General features: G+C 34.5%; 1 protein-coding gene across 1 annotated transcript; it reads left to right on the top strand.

Moving 5' to 3' along the window:
* The first annotated feature begins 340 nt into the window (after positions 1–340).
* On the top strand, positions 341–15,748 carry ecd (ecdysoneless homolog (Drosophila)). Its single transcript, XM_056476380.1, has 13 exons — positions 341–450; positions 570–791; positions 3,424–3,629; positions 4,469–4,647; positions 4,733–4,925; positions 6,704–6,832; positions 8,282–8,407; positions 8,510–8,595; positions 11,159–11,265; positions 11,410–11,593; positions 11,677–11,744; positions 14,346–14,539; positions 14,621–15,748. Exons 2-13 carry the CDS (start codon positions 590–592, stop codon positions 14,828–14,830), a joined length of 1,884 nt encoding a protein of 627 aa, XP_056332355.1. The 5' UTR covers positions 341–450; positions 570–589; the 3' UTR covers positions 14,831–15,748.
* Positions 15,749–15,782: the final 34 nt, after the last annotated feature.

Below are 15,782 nucleotides of genomic sequence, written 5' to 3' on the forward strand. Positions count from 1 at the left end.
TATATATATATATATATATATATATATATATATATATATATATATATACACACACACACACACACAAAATAAATAACTTAAACTGCTTTGGAGCAAGTCAAGGGTGAGTAAATCTCTTTAAAATGTGAATAACTATTTTGTTCAAGTCTTGCAATATTTTTATATAATATTCAATGTAATCGATATTATAAAAATTAAATATTCTAACCAAATTAAGAGAAAAATATTCCAAACAAATAATAACGTTGGTAACACGTTCGCATTTTGTGAGAAACTCTGAAAATAACTTTTATTTTGAACTGCAGACTTTTATCCGCATCTTTATCACTTCCGGGGCCTGTACGGAAAATCCCGGGATCTCAAGCTCCAAAACATGTCAAGTTGTCCGCATGAACGTCACTACCACGCGTTTATTGATAAAGCTGTTGCAGAACTAACAAAAGCTCTCAGGTAACCAGACTGTTGTGTATAAGAACAATTTGCTTTAATATGCTTCTCAGTTTGTGTGGTTTATATCGTCATGGTGATACAGTATAGCTAAACCAGTGATGTGTGTTGCTCCTGTCCAGTGTCTAGAGTACAATGTCACATGGACATGGATATTCTAAAAAGACCTGGCATCCCTGAAGACGCGGTCCAATATCAGCTATTTCTGGTTGCTGCTGACCCCTCAGCTCCGGAGAAAAGCCTCCAGCAGATCCTGCAGGACATCCTCGCTGAGATCACCCCTCTCCTGGTGCCCTACATCTGGCAACATCAGCCCTTCAATCTCACACACCACCCGGAGAAAGGTGCAGTTTGATGCTTCTACGGTTTTTTAGTATTTAAAGGGGTAGTTCAGGTTTATATCAAAATTCTGTCATCATTCACTCACCCTCCACTTATTACACACTTGTAGAACTAATTTCATTCTTCTGATGAAAACAGAAGAAGATATTATCACATTGTCTTCTCATTAGCTTATTTTCCCTCTTCCTTTAACATCACTGAGGACTATCAACTTTTTGGTTACCTGTTTTAACATTTAATCTATCAAAGATGCTCGCATATATTTTCACAATGCTGGTACCAATGTTAATTGCATTTAGAACTGCAGTTTGTTTTTTGGCATCTAGTGCTTATTCTATATGGTACTGGTAATATGGAGGACGAAACCTGTAAGTATCAAAAATAAATACGTTTGTATTTAATGTAAATAAATAGTTAAATGTAAAAATAGAATAAATTTAAGTAATAAATGACTTAAAACCGTCATATTGGATTTTTTATTAAATTTAACTTAAATTATTTATTATAATGTTTTCTTTTACTTATTCTTTTTTGCTTTTATTTATTTTTTATATGTATATATTTTTATTTTCAAATATATGTAAAACAAAGCATATTGTACAAACAGTAATGGACTTTTTTCCCTCAAAAGCAAAGACAAAAAGATATATATAAAGAACAACAGCAATATCAGAGAGATTAAAAAAAAAAAAAAACACACATATATTCATATATATATACACACACACATATATTCATTTATTCATTTTCTTTTTGGCTTAGTCCCTTTATTAATCTGGGGCCGCCACAGCGGAATGAACCACCAACTTATCCAGCACATGTTTTTACGCAGCGGATGCCCTTCCAACTGCAACCCATCTCTGGGAAACATCCATACACACTCATTCACACACATACACTACGGACAATTTAGACTTCCCAATTCACTTGTACTGCATGTCTTTGGACTGCGGGGGAAACCCATGAGAAGGCAGGGAGAACATGCAAACTCCACACAGAAACGCCAACTGACCCAGCCGAGACTCGACCCAGCGACCTTCTTGCTGTGAGGCGACAGCAGTACCTACTGTGCCACTGCGTCGCCATATATATTTATTTATATATATGTGTATGTATATATACATATATATATATATATATATATATATATATATATATATATATATATATATATATATATATATACATATATATATATATATATACATATACATTACATACACACATATCCCAAAGCATGCATCTAAGAAATGTAAGGTAGATACACCAGAAAAGCTCCCCAGATTTTTTGTCCTTGGTGATCCATCTGATGCTGAACAGTATTTTCTCAGGGGTGCAGTAGGAAATATGTTCGTTGATCCATTGTTTTGTAGGTGGAGGGTAAGTTGATTTCCAGTTAATTAAAATGCATTTTTTTCCAGCTGTTCCAGCCAGAAGTGTAAAGTATTTTTTATGATGAGATGTATCTAGTTGTTCAGTGTCCCCTAATATCCAGATTCTAGGATCATAGCTAAGTTGGATATCTGTAACTTTTGATGAGATGTCAATTATATATTCCCAGAAATCTTGCTTTTGTTTTTGTTCCTTTAAATTGTTATTAATTAATATTTGCTTAAACATGAATTTTTATATTTATTTATGGGGTTATTTATTTTTTTATCTAATTTTAATTTTTATTTCTGTATTTATTTTCATAACTATTTATTTTTACTTTTCAGTCAAGAAAATGTCAGCAATGGGATGCAGATTTGAAATAAAAATCTGTGTACAGTCTTATAGACAATCTAGGAAATCTGGAAAGGTCACGTCTTTCCGTTTCTTTAAAAGCTGTTAAAACCTTGGCAAAAAAGTGATTACTACATGAAAATTCTTACATATAGCTATATAGCTACTGGTGCGGGGCGATTAATCAAAATGGATATTCAGAACCTATAATCGATCAAATTTTTTCAGGTAAATTTTCTCGTTTACTTTCCCTATTGTGTGTGAAGTGACCTCACCCTGTTAAGGCTGATTTATGCTTATTAAATTATGGTTTATACTTATTATATTATTCTGATATTATACTTCTGCTAAGCGCACACGTACAGCCTTCACACACCCATGCACCGCTGAAAAAATGTTTTACCTACACGTCACAACGATGCATAGCGCAAGCTTTGTGATTGGTCTGTTTCATAGCGATAATGAGGGTGTTCAATAAATAATCAGAGATAATAGATGGTGTGTGTTTACTTCAATTATTTGAATTCTTTATTAAATTATTTTTAAGGTAATGAGCCCTACATTCAAAAAATCTTTCACTTGTAATATGTGAGCATATTTAATGTACAAAACTTGTCAGTGAACTATGAGTGCAAAAACATAAAATAAATAATTAAATAATCATTCATTAATTGTAAATGAGTTAAAATGTTCAATTAATCGAGATTTTGATTTTAGGCCACATTGCCCAGCCCTGGTAGCTACATAAACATATATGTTTGCAGACATTTGTGAGCTGCCTGCTTAAATGGTAATTTTAGGTATTAAATAGGTATATTTGATTTTCTTGGATTGTAAAACTATATCATATGTATATTTTATCTTGAAATTGAGGCCATTATACATGTATTTTTAATTTCCACTTCACAGGGGATGTGCCAGCACATCTGGGTGGTGTTACTGAGTTTGGTGATAATGTGGAGGATGAATGGTTCATCGTTTACCTGCTCAAACACATCACACACACCTTTAGTGCCATAGCTGCAGTTGTCTATGACAATGACGGACAATTTCTTCTGATTGAAGCTGCTGAACACCTGCCAAAGTGGCTGGACCCTGACAGCAGTGAAAACAGGGTTGGTATTGGGGAGTTTACCTACTTGGCTGTTGAGATTGTCACAATTTTTGAAATGTTTGTACAATGGTATTCTCCGAACTATATGCAAATCCCATAATCCCATTGCACATTGATACAGTGTTTCAGTGTATTCACACTACATTATACCAAAGTCCCTTATAATAAGTCCTCTATTCTATAGTCTTTAATTATACTCATTTACTCTCAAATATATTAAATGTGTTTGTTTTCTAATTTAAACAAAATCATAGAGAGCACACACAACATACACAGACTTAAAATACAAAGTGATATTGTTGGAGCTTTAATAAGACAAAAGATTGTACTATTTCATTTTGAGTTACACTTTATCTTAAATGATTAATTCCACACACATAAAAGAAATTACACAAAGTATTGACCTTATTCTGCAATGCGGAAGTGTGCTTGATTTTGCGCTTGTTTTAGAACTTCTGATTCAGTTGCATATGAGATAAATGACTAGGAATAATTAATGGCTGAAAGCGGTCTTAACTACTTGCTCTACAAACAATTACTATATGTTCATGACTACATAAAAAGTAGAGTAATATAATAAGAAAATGTCAGTTTACAACATCAAGCAGCATAACGAGCTGTTTTTAATGTCTAAAAATCAATGAAAGTGAAGGAGACCGGAAGTCTCGAGCCAAAAAGATTGCAATCCCTGTGCCAGCTCGTACGTGAAAAATAAGGTCAATAAATGTTTAAAATGTATGGAGGAATTATAAAAGCTATATTACACTACTGTTTAAATGATGCTTAAAAGCTCCTTTCAGCACATACTTATAAGTTTTTATGTGTATCACAAAAATACAGGTATTTCTGTATCATGGAGAGCTGCACATATTACCCATGAGCAGTTCTTCTGGAGAGGTAGGCTTTTCAAGAGACTGCGTGCCCACTGTGCGTCAGGCTCTAGAGGTGCTGCACTCACACACTGACCGATGTTTAGCCAAACAGACCATACGATCTGCTCTGAACCGAAGGATTCATGGGTGAGCGTGACATCAAAGTTTAAAATAAGCTAATGAACTGTGTGTGCTTTAGCACTTTTAAATGGATATTTATGTATGTGTGCAGGTATCCAGATAAAATCCAGCAGAATGTCCACAATGCCCACTGTTATGTGCCTGCGGGCATTGCTGTGGTGTTGTCCAGGAGGCCTGATCTTATAGCCCCTGCCGTGTCTGCTTTCTATCTGCGTGACCCTGTTGATCTCCAGGCCTGCCGAACTTTCCACACCTTTCCTCCCAACACCAGAGTCATGACGTCGGTAAGAAACTGTTAATTTTTTTTGTGTTTTGTGTCCGCATTATGGGGGAAATTACTGGGTGAATCTTTTCACATACACTAATTAGGTTTTTATTTAGCAAGGATTTATTAAGGATGCCTTTATTGGATGAAAACATATGATAACATATGACATTTATTAAATTTTTTTTAAGTTATAAAAGTTTAAAAGGCTTCTAATATTCCCCACAAACCCTCCAATAAGTATTTCAATGAGTGCATTATAAAGGGTTAGTTCACCCAAAAATGAAACTTCTGCCATAATTCACCCTTGACTTGTTTCAAACACAAAAGAAGATATTTTGAAGCATGCTGAATACATTAATTAAAATATCTTCTTTTCTGTTAACAAAAAAAAATCGAACTAGTTTAAAACAAGTCAAGGTAACATAGACTAGCCATGTTTCGTGCACCTTTTGCTATTTAGTCAATTCTAACGACCACTCCTTCATCATTGAAAGCCAGATAAGCATGTTTGTGTGATCATTCTCTGGGTGAATACCTGTTGTACTATCCAAATTTTGATTGATGTCTTTTTGGACCAGTAGTTTTTAAGAAGTCATGGGAAAAGTACCGCCTCCGCATGTATACGGAAGATGATAGGTATTAACGGTGTTCTGTACACAATTAAAATTATCTTCTGTATAGGGCGTGTAACTTAAATGTTCATTATTTTAAGTCTTATTAATAAACAAAGTTTATTTATATACTATTATTGCTTAACTTGAAGTTAATGTTATACTTGATAACCTTTTATGAAAGTTTGAAATTATATAACTTTACAATTATATAATTTTTATATCATGTTTATTTATTACAGCATGACAATTTAAAATATCAAAACCTTAAATTCATACAAATTAATGTAAACTTACTGACCTTTTATGAATATAAACATCATCACTGCATAAAGATTATCCAAACAGCGTTTGCAGCCTGTCTCTCAAGCTCTTTCTGGCGAAGAGTTGCACCATCTGATATTCACCCACAACTGACGTTTAAATATTCCCATTTCACAGAATTTATTCAACAAAAGATAATTTATTTAACAATTTGTGTTAACATATTATTCATTTCATAAAGACTATAATACTGTGTGATGCATTAATTAAATGCAAAAAACAAATTGTCGTTGCTCTAAATGTCTTGCCTTCCAAAGCGACACTCATGCCTTTAGCTTGCCCATTGTCTATTTTTAAGCGTATTATGTGGATGTAGCAAACTTGCTGAAACTTGCGGAAACGTATGGTAGAAGGGTCTCTGTTGTGCTCGGGGGTGAAAGAGTGAGAAATAAAGGTTACACAGACATATAGCTTGTCTACGACACATAAGTATTTATTCAGAGATTGACGTTAAAAGGTAATCTGTACAGAACATCGTTGTGTACGGAACTTGGTTAGTCTACAAGTTATTCCCAGAATTTCCATTTGGGTTAAGGGGGGACCTCTTGTGTTTTTGACACTTTTTTTAGTGCATAATCTTGATAGTAGTCCTGAGTTGTTTTGCGAGAACCTACATCACAGTATCATGAATGTAATTAATTTCCTTCACAAGGTCTGGTTAAATGAAGTGAATTGTGGGCCGGAGTAACTGAGGCATGAGCTGTAAGACTCTGCCTCCTTCTGGAAAAGGGGCAGAGATCAGCAGCTCATTTGCATTTAAGCAGACACACAAAAGCAAATTTAAATAATAGTTTTTGTAAGCCACAGTAACTTCAATCTCTTCCCTTTCTCCTCCACCGTTTTCTCCTTTCACGTATAGGTAAAGTTTACTCGATGCTTGTACGCACAGCTGCAGCAACAGAGTTTTGTTCCAGATCGGCGGAGTGGTTTCAGTCTTCCCGCTCGCTCTCATCCCCAGTACAGAGCTCACGAGCTGGGCATGAAACTGGTGAGTGCTTAATATCAGGTTTCTTACTCATTAATAATGTAAAATAAAATAAAAATTCTTCAAATATTTTGCTTTTGGAATTTTTTATTATTACTATTTAATGCATCTTGATGCATTTAATGCACCAGCAGCTAGCTCTCTGCAACTCTCCCATGGTCTACCACTGAAGCTAAGCAGGGCTGTTCCCTGTCAGTACTTGGATGGGAGATCAAATGGGAAAGCTAGGTTGCTGCCGGAAGTAGTGTTAGTGAGACCAGCAGGGGGCGCATCACCTGCGGTCTGTGTGGGTCCTAACGCCCCAGTATATTGATGGGGACTCTATACTGCAATGGGAGCGCCATCTTTCGGATGAGATGTTAAATGTGTGGTCATTAAAAATCCCAGGATATCCTTAGAAAAATAGTAGTGATTTAATTCCGGTGTGGTGAGAAATGAAGTCCACCCTGCAATCGAGTCAGTTTAGGACCCTAATGGATCGTCTGCATTGAATGCCTGATCAAAACTGGTTTCGATAGTCTATTCTCAGTCTTGAGATTTTAACAAGACTAATCATATTAGTAACATTATTATCGGTAACTACAAGTTAAAGACACACACAGTTAAAATAATTGAAACATTTGTAAACCTTAAATGATGTCTTTTTAATGTTTTTTATGTATTTATATGTAATATTACATATATTTAAATAAGAAGTGGTAGCACGTCGTACGCTATCTAATATAAAAGCACGAAAGAGAAATTCTCCATGCCACAACACATGCCTTATTTGTACATCAGAATACAAAATACATAATTGACATAAATAATACATAATGTCATTATAACGCTCTTTTTTTAAATTACATAAATTTAAACAAGATATTGCTGCATTTATATATATATATATATATATATATATATATATATATATATATATACATATATATATATATATATATATATATATATATACATATATATATATATATATATATATATATATATATATATATATATACATATATATATATATATACCCCAATTGTCAGGGGGGGGGGCTGGATTTCTCATGACACCGGCATCCTGACCAAATTTGCCCACTGTCCATTATAGCCTCCTAATCATCCCCATATCATAATTGGCTTCATCACTCTGTCTCCTCTCCACCAATCAGCTGGTGTGTGGTGTGCGGTCTGGCACAATATGGCTGCCGTCGCCTCATCCAGGTGGATGCTGCACACTGGTGGTGGATGAGGAGATTCCCCCCTTTGTGTAAAGTGCTTTGATTGTCTAGAAAGGTGCTATATAAATGTCAGGAGTTATTATTATTATTATTATTATTATTATTATTATTATTATTATTATTATTATTATTATTATTATTTAATGCATCTTGTGTTATGTATAATGTGAATTTGTGCAACTGGTGTACATAGAGCTTATACGTTGTACGTTCTGTTAATGTTGAAGGCTCATGGCTTTGAAATCTTGTGCTCCAAAAGTGGAGAGTCTTCATCAGATGAAGAGCCTTCAGTCAGCAGTAACCCATTATGGAGAGGCTTTTTAGAGAGCCTCAAAAAGAATGGATACTTTAAGGTAAGAAAGTGTTTCTGTGCTCAAAGTATTTAAATCAAGCAAATGATGCAAACATTGCCAGAGAATATGAAAGATATTAATAATGTGTTTTTGTTAATCCAGGGGGATCTAGAAGGATCTGCTCGATACAAAGAGCTTATGACATCAGCGGAGAGTTTCTTCAGACAGTCAGTGACAAGAACTCACCGGTTAGAGGAACTTTAAAATTCATTTTATTTTTACTCATGTCGGGTCAATATCAATTTATTTCATGAAGTCTGTGTGGAAATCAACACCGGATAATAAACAATATCATGTTGACATCAGAAAGATAAGTCGCTAACTATTATAAACTCTGGTTAAGTTCTACTTGAAATGGATTAATCTGTCAGCATAATCACACAGCTGAAAATAAAAAGCAACTACAGCTGTTTGTGAATCAGGCTACCATGTATGTATCTAGAAGTTTGGTTTTGTCAACAACACAAACTCAAACACTTGATTCTCATGGTGTTTTCAGTGTTTGCTTTTCAATGTATGTTGACTACAAGCAAAGTCCCTTTAAGGCAAGTCATTTCACTCAGAGGCCGTCTTTGAAACACCTCTCGGGCATTCTGCCTAAATGGGGAAACATCAAATTCTGCAAAACTGCATGCCAAGCTTATTATTAAATTTCATATTAGGAATAATCAATAAAACTAAACAACAACTCTCTCTTTAGTTTCATTTCTAAATGTTCAAATCACACAAAATCTGCAGAAACTCACGTCTGGTCTGAGCCCCTCCCCAGGAGAATAGTCAGTCTAAAGCGATCGCTGATTGGCTCCTGTACTTGAATGGGGGTGCACTTTTCCCCATTCAAAACCTATATGAGTGACACGTCTTGTGTATTCTGTATTCTTTGCTACAAGATCTACATGCTCAGCTGTTTTGGGAGTTATTTCAGGAGCTGTTGACCTGCTGAAAAGTCCACATTGAAACTCTGAAATTTTTTTTCACTCAAACCTGACAATAAAAGGTTTGCTTAACTGGAAGACGACATACTTGTGTGCTTAAAATGTACTTCCTGTAGTAGTAGTATTAAGAATAATATTTTTAAAGAATATGGTGTCACCAAGATATTTTTTCATTGGTTTTAGTCATTATTATTGTGCAGGATTTTATCTAAATATAAAATGCAACGTATTGCTGTAAATAAATGTATATATTTTCATTTGATTACATTTCAGAAGATTGATTACGTTATAGTTTTATTATTTTTATTAGACACCACTTTGACTATAGCTTTGATGACCAAATTTATTGTATGTTAAATCTTAAAACACAAATTGGAATAAAACAAAACTGCAACATAATTTAAGGTCAGCACTTTTTTTTATTATTAAATAACATTATTGCTCTCTTAAAAAGATTTGTTTAGTTGATCAAAAGATAAAAAGAAAGGGTATTTGGAGCATTTTAAAGGGTTCATACGATCATGGAAAACCTTGAAAAGTCATGAAATTTTGCCATGGCATTTTCCAGGCCTGGAAAAACAGAAAAAACCTACAAAGTTTTGTAAAGGTCATGGTAATTAGTTGAAGAAATATCTGTGTACTTTGGCCAAAATTTCACATTATTAGTGTTGTGTAAGCATTAACTAAATCAATTTTACATCGATATATGGTGCGTGTTTTATGATATGCTGTAATAAATGTGAACGTGCAGTTTTTCTTATTACTTAACAAGTATACATATGCTGCGTCCGAAACCGCCCACTACTCAGTAGGTACTGCATTTGAATTTAAACGTACTACTCGGCCCTTAGAAAAGTACGTTCTTTACAGTATGAATGTGAAAAGTATGAATGTAATTCGGACGTACTACATCTGCCATTTTGCCATGGTCATGTGACATACCTGCGTCTGTTGCGTCGCTTCACTTCCATTCATGAATTTCCTCGCGGGGCATCATGGGATAGCGCAGCATGCATGGGATGCGCACTCCAGAATCTCGCCGGAAGTAGTAGGTCATCAGTGTACTTCTCGCGTACTGATTTTCGTATTCTGTGAATTTGGACATACTACTCGGCTCGCATACTGATTTTAGAGTACTGTATAGTATGGAAGTATGCGGTTTCATATGCGCACATATACTTTACATCACAGGTGTCAAACTCAGTTCCTGGAGGGTCGGAGCTCTGCACAGTTTAGTTCCAACCCTAATTAAACACACCTGATCTAACTAATTGAGTCCTTCAGGCTTGTGTGTTGAAGCAGGGTTGGAACTAAACTCTGCAGCCCTCCAGGATCTGGCTTTGACGCATGTTTTACATGAAACATAAGGTCATGAAAATTTACTTGAAAGTCCTGGAAAAGTCATGAAATTTTAATTGTAAAAATGTGTATGAACCCTGATTCTAATAATAATAATAATAATAACAAAAACAAGCATAAAATAAACATTTTATTAATATATTCTGTTGTAAAATGAAAAATGGAGTAATGATGCTGAAAATTCAACTTTGAACTGAAAGGATTTAATATAGTAATTTTAAGTTGTAGTAATGTTTTACAACATTATATATCAATATCAATAAATGCAGCCTTGGTAAATGTTGACTTGGAGAACTTGCATTGAACTGACACACACACAGATCCCATATACACACTGTCATAAGGATCAATGCACTACAGTAAACGATATACTTTTTAGCATAAAATTACTAAATTATACAGTATAATCGATGATATGACAAAATCTTGCATATACATGATCTTACTCTTTCTCAAGGCCTGATATTCATAATCCTGGTGGTGAGGTGTTGAAGGTGTTACAGAGCGCCTCCTACAGTCTAGAAGACCTAAAAAGACAAGAAGCAAATCTGCCACCAGAGGACAGTATGTACATTATGTCATGTACAGTATGTCATTTTCAAAGAGAATCATTTTCTCATTGTTTTGCACATACTGACATCAAATCTAGAGTCTGATCCATCCTTGAATCCAGGCTGTCAATTGAATACACTATTTATTTGTTTGTAGGTGATGCATGGCTGGACATCTCACCTCAGGAGCTGGAGAGGCTGCTGGCGGAGCGAGGGGGTCGAGGAGTGACCGGTGAAGAGGTACAAGAAGAGGAATCGGGATACAGTCTGATCGCTGTGACTCAAGGCATGAAGAACTTCATCAATGCCATGTCCTCGCATGAAGGAGCTGAAATACCAAGGTAATGACATTTACCCTGTATGAGTAACTATTCATTTCAAAGCACTGTGATTATTGATGTCCCACTCCCTTATTGTGTTTCAGATCCTGCTTGGCTGAGCCTTTTAGGTTTGATCCAGATTCAGTTACTAGTGCCCTTGATAGACTTCTGGGTAAGTTAGATTTTTCAGTGATATTAGAACAATCAAGTTGCTCCAACTGTTGAGAAATCTTATCCTCTGCTACAGGAATCTTAAAGTCTTCAGTTCAGACAAAATTTAAGGCCAAAAAATATGTATTTGTTTAGTCTTAATAACAGTTGTAAAATGAGCTAATGTGAATATTAAATTAAAACACATCACAAATGAAAACAAGCCCTTTAGAAATACAAATGTGCTGCTACTCTGCATTTTACAGGTTTTAACATAGTAAAGCTGTCAGTAAAGCTGCACATTTATATCATTGGAATTATGATTGTGTTTACATTATATTGTTTCTATTATACTTTGAACTTGTTGCATTTCTAAAAAGCAGAGATCTGTTGCATAACTTATATACATATAATTCAAATAAATTCTATAAACAGGGTTCTGGAAAACATGGAAAAGTCATGGAATTTTGACCAGGCATTTTCCAGACCTCGAAAAGTTTTGGAAAAACAAATAAACTCAACATGTTTTGGAAAAGTCATGGAAATTTTTTTAACAAATATATGTGTACTAAGATATATTTGAGATGATAATATTGGGTACATTTTAAAAACAATTGCGCAGTTCATCTCTTCACGTGACGTTCTCTGTTTGGGGTAAAAAAGCAACTCTCAAGTTCAGCTTCGCCTCTCTCTCTCCAACAAGATGCTTTCTAAAAACTATTTTACAGATATGGAAATAAACAAACTATATAGATTGTCACTTTTTTATATGCTGTAATAAATTTGAACATGCATTTTTTTTCTTATTTACGTGTACGTAAACATTGCATGAAACATTAGGTCATGAATATTTACCTGAAAGTTTTGGAAAAGTCATGGGAAAGTCCTGAAATTTTTGTAGTAAAAATGTGTATGAACTATAGTAATCAGTTATAGATATAAGTAATCAGTCTGTATATACATCTAAACACACACATAAATGTATTAATGTATATGTTATGTACAGTTGAAGTCAGAACTATTAGCCCGCCTTGGATTTATTATTTTTTTTTTTTTCTTTTATTATTATTATTTTTAAAATATTTCCCAAATGATGTTTAACAGAACAAGGAAATTTTCACAGTATGTCTGATAATATTTTTTCTTCTGAAGAAGGTGTTATTTGTTTTATTTCAGCTAGAATAAAAGCAGTTTTTAATTTTTTTTAATCCATTTTAAGGTCAAAACTATTAGCCCCTTTAAGCTATTTTTTTCGATAGTCTACAGAACAAACCATCATTACACAATAACTTGCCTAATTACCCTAACCTGTGTAGTTAACCTAATTAACCTAGTTAAGCTTTTAAATGTCACTTTAAGCTGTATAGAAGTGTCTTGAAAAATATCTAGTCAAATATTATTTACTGTCATCATGGCAAAGATAAAATTTTATCAATTATTAATCAATTATTAATGAGTTATTAAAACTATTATGTTTAGAAATCTGCTGAAAAAAAATCTCTCCGTTAAACAGAAATTGAGAAAAAAAATAAAGAGGGGGGCTAATAATTCTGACTTCAACACTTGAGTACTGTGTATTAATAGCAACTTTGGTATATGATGTGTACTTAAAAAAAAGTAAATATTTGTGTACTATATTATAATTACTTTATTTATTATTTATTTATTTATTTATATTTTTTTAACAGGATAATTAAAAGATAATCGGGCTTGACATGAGTGCTGTTTTTCAGCAGGTTCCTGCTCTGCAGAACATAAAAACATACAGAAACCTTTAACAACTTATCCATCAACACATGAGAACAGTATAAACAATCACCAAACATACAAAATGAAGAGAAGCAGACTACTGTCTCAGTGGCTACAGCGATAGTTGATCATCAGATGACCAGCATGCGATGTTTTAAAGTCTCAGTGTTGAAATAGTTTTTAGATGTTGTGGGATCTTATCCCAGACCTTTGTGAATACAATTAATTAAATTAAAAGCTGGTAATGGCAATCATCCATTTGTTACAGATCTGGTGGAATGATCAGTCCTTGTATTAAGTTTTGGTACCAAAGCACCAAGAGCTGCTGAGGTAGCACTGTTTAAAATTCGATAGTACAGTTTAATCCCACTGTTCATAATGTAATTTGAGAAAGTACTGGGATTGGATATGGATTTTCGCTTGGGTGAATAAAAGTACATGCATTCTGTTTTCTTAATGATAATAGTCAAATGATTGTCTTGAAGCCACCGATGTAAATGCTAAGGATCTGTATTTAATTTAATGTTAATTGTGTCTGTATTTGATCCAGACACAAAATGTACAGTGTCATCAGCATACAATGAAGTATCTGAATGTTTGGCTACCTGAGGAAGGTCATTGATATACATCAGGAAACATAAAGGTCCCAAGAAACTCCCCTGAGGAACCCCCTTATAACAGCCTGATGGCTACGATGTTGTTGTACCAAATTTAAAACCTGAGATCTATAGGAAAAATATGATGAAAACATATCTATTGCAAAAGAAGAGAGATTAAAAGAAACTAGTTTGTGTAAAAGAATAGTATGATTAACTGTATCAGATAATGATAAAGATATAAAATGAATAATTCGCTCTCCCTGTTGTGAGTACAGGAGCTAAAGATGATGAGCTAGACTCTGATGACTTTGAGGATGATGACGATGATGATGAAGCAGTGCAGAGCGGCGTCCCTCAGGAGCAGGCAGCCGGTGCAGAGACGCTGGACAATCTCAGGAAATACATGGATGAAATGGACCTGGAGCTGCAAAGCACAAACATTGGCAAAAGCTTTACTCAGAACAACAGAGTGAGTCTCCACACACATCTTCTATCCTTCAGGCCATAACTTTGTATTTCAATTATTTTGAATCTCACTCTTTGCTTACAGTCCAACAATAAAACCGAGGCATCTAAAAGCTCATCTTCCACCTCGGCCTCAGAGCTCGTTGAAGATAAAATCCAACCGCTTGATGTGGATCTCAACCTGGTTACCAATTTACTAGAGTCTCTGTCCTCTCAGGCGGGTCTGGCCGGTCCAGCGTCAAACCTACTGCAGAGTCTAGGTCTTCACATCCCACCTGACACAGATCAGCCCTGAAGTGGTGAAGAGACTTATCTAACGCTGCCCACCCACACACACACACACAAACACACACTCACCGGTCCTTCACCTACTGCGCCTCTATCTGCTGCCTGTCCTTTACGCTCCACACCCTGTTCTGAAATAGCAGTCCGTACGCTGGTGTTTCCTTTGACACACAGCACTTCTATTAAAAAAAACTCCAATGGAGATTTCTTATTAGAGCAGTAGCAAGGGATGAAAAGTTGCTGATCATGATTTTTTCAATCAAATATAAATCTTTTTGAATTAAGATGGAATTTTCTGATGTTTGATTTTTAATTTTATTTTAAAGTGAAAATCCACCTTTTCCCACACTTTTCAGATTATGGGGTGCACTTCTAGTTTGGGGAACTTTCAAAAGAAACCAAATGAAACAGTTTATCTGAAATATCACGGTCATATTACAAATAATCCATATCTGTAGTGAAAACCGAGTGTCAAATACATTTTAACTTTATGCTCTGTTTTTATCAGTGGTGGAAAGAGTACAAAAAAAATCATACTCAAGTAAAAGTGCCTTTACTTACCTAAAAATGTAGTGCAAGTAGAGTAAAAGTATCTGTTGTAAATATTATTCAAAGTATGAGTAAAAAGACCTTTCAAAAGTACTCGTGAGTAGTGAGTATTATGCTGTAGAAAGCTGATGCATTAACATGTCATTTGTGGACGTGTGTAAACGTAACATTCTGTAGTGCATTTAGTTATTGCCCAGCAGGCACACAACGTCATAAGACATTAATATTAGGTCAGATTTAGGTTGTGATGTCAGGTGACCAAAATGTAACATCTAGCCAGCGTCTAAGGACAACATTTTTTTGACGTCCAATAGTGACATCAATAGTTAACGTAATGTTTCAGATTTCTTCAAAATAAACTCATAATTGTTTGGAACAACCTGAGGGGAAGTAAATATTTATTTTATATACAG

This window comes from Danio aesculapii, chromosome 17 (genome assembly GCF_903798145.1).
Source record: "Danio aesculapii chromosome 17, fDanAes4.1, whole genome shotgun sequence".
In the NCBI taxonomy this organism is placed as follows: domain Eukaryota; kingdom Metazoa; phylum Chordata; class Actinopteri; order Cypriniformes; family Danionidae; genus Danio; species Danio aesculapii.

Excerpts from the sequence above, each read along its gene's own strand:
- ecd (XM_056476380.1), top strand. The coding sequence starts at position 590 with ATGGACATGGATATTCTAAAAAGACCTGGCATCCCTGAAGACGCGGTC. Across the intron at positions 8,408-8,509 it reads AAAAGAATGGATACTTTAAG|GGGGATCTAGAAGGATCTGC; the intron begins GTAAGAAAGTGT and ends TTGTTAATCCAG. Across the intron at positions 14,540-14,620 it reads GCTTTACTCAGAACAACAGA|TCCAACAATAAAACCGAGGC; the intron begins GTGAGTCTCCAC and ends CTTTGCTTACAG.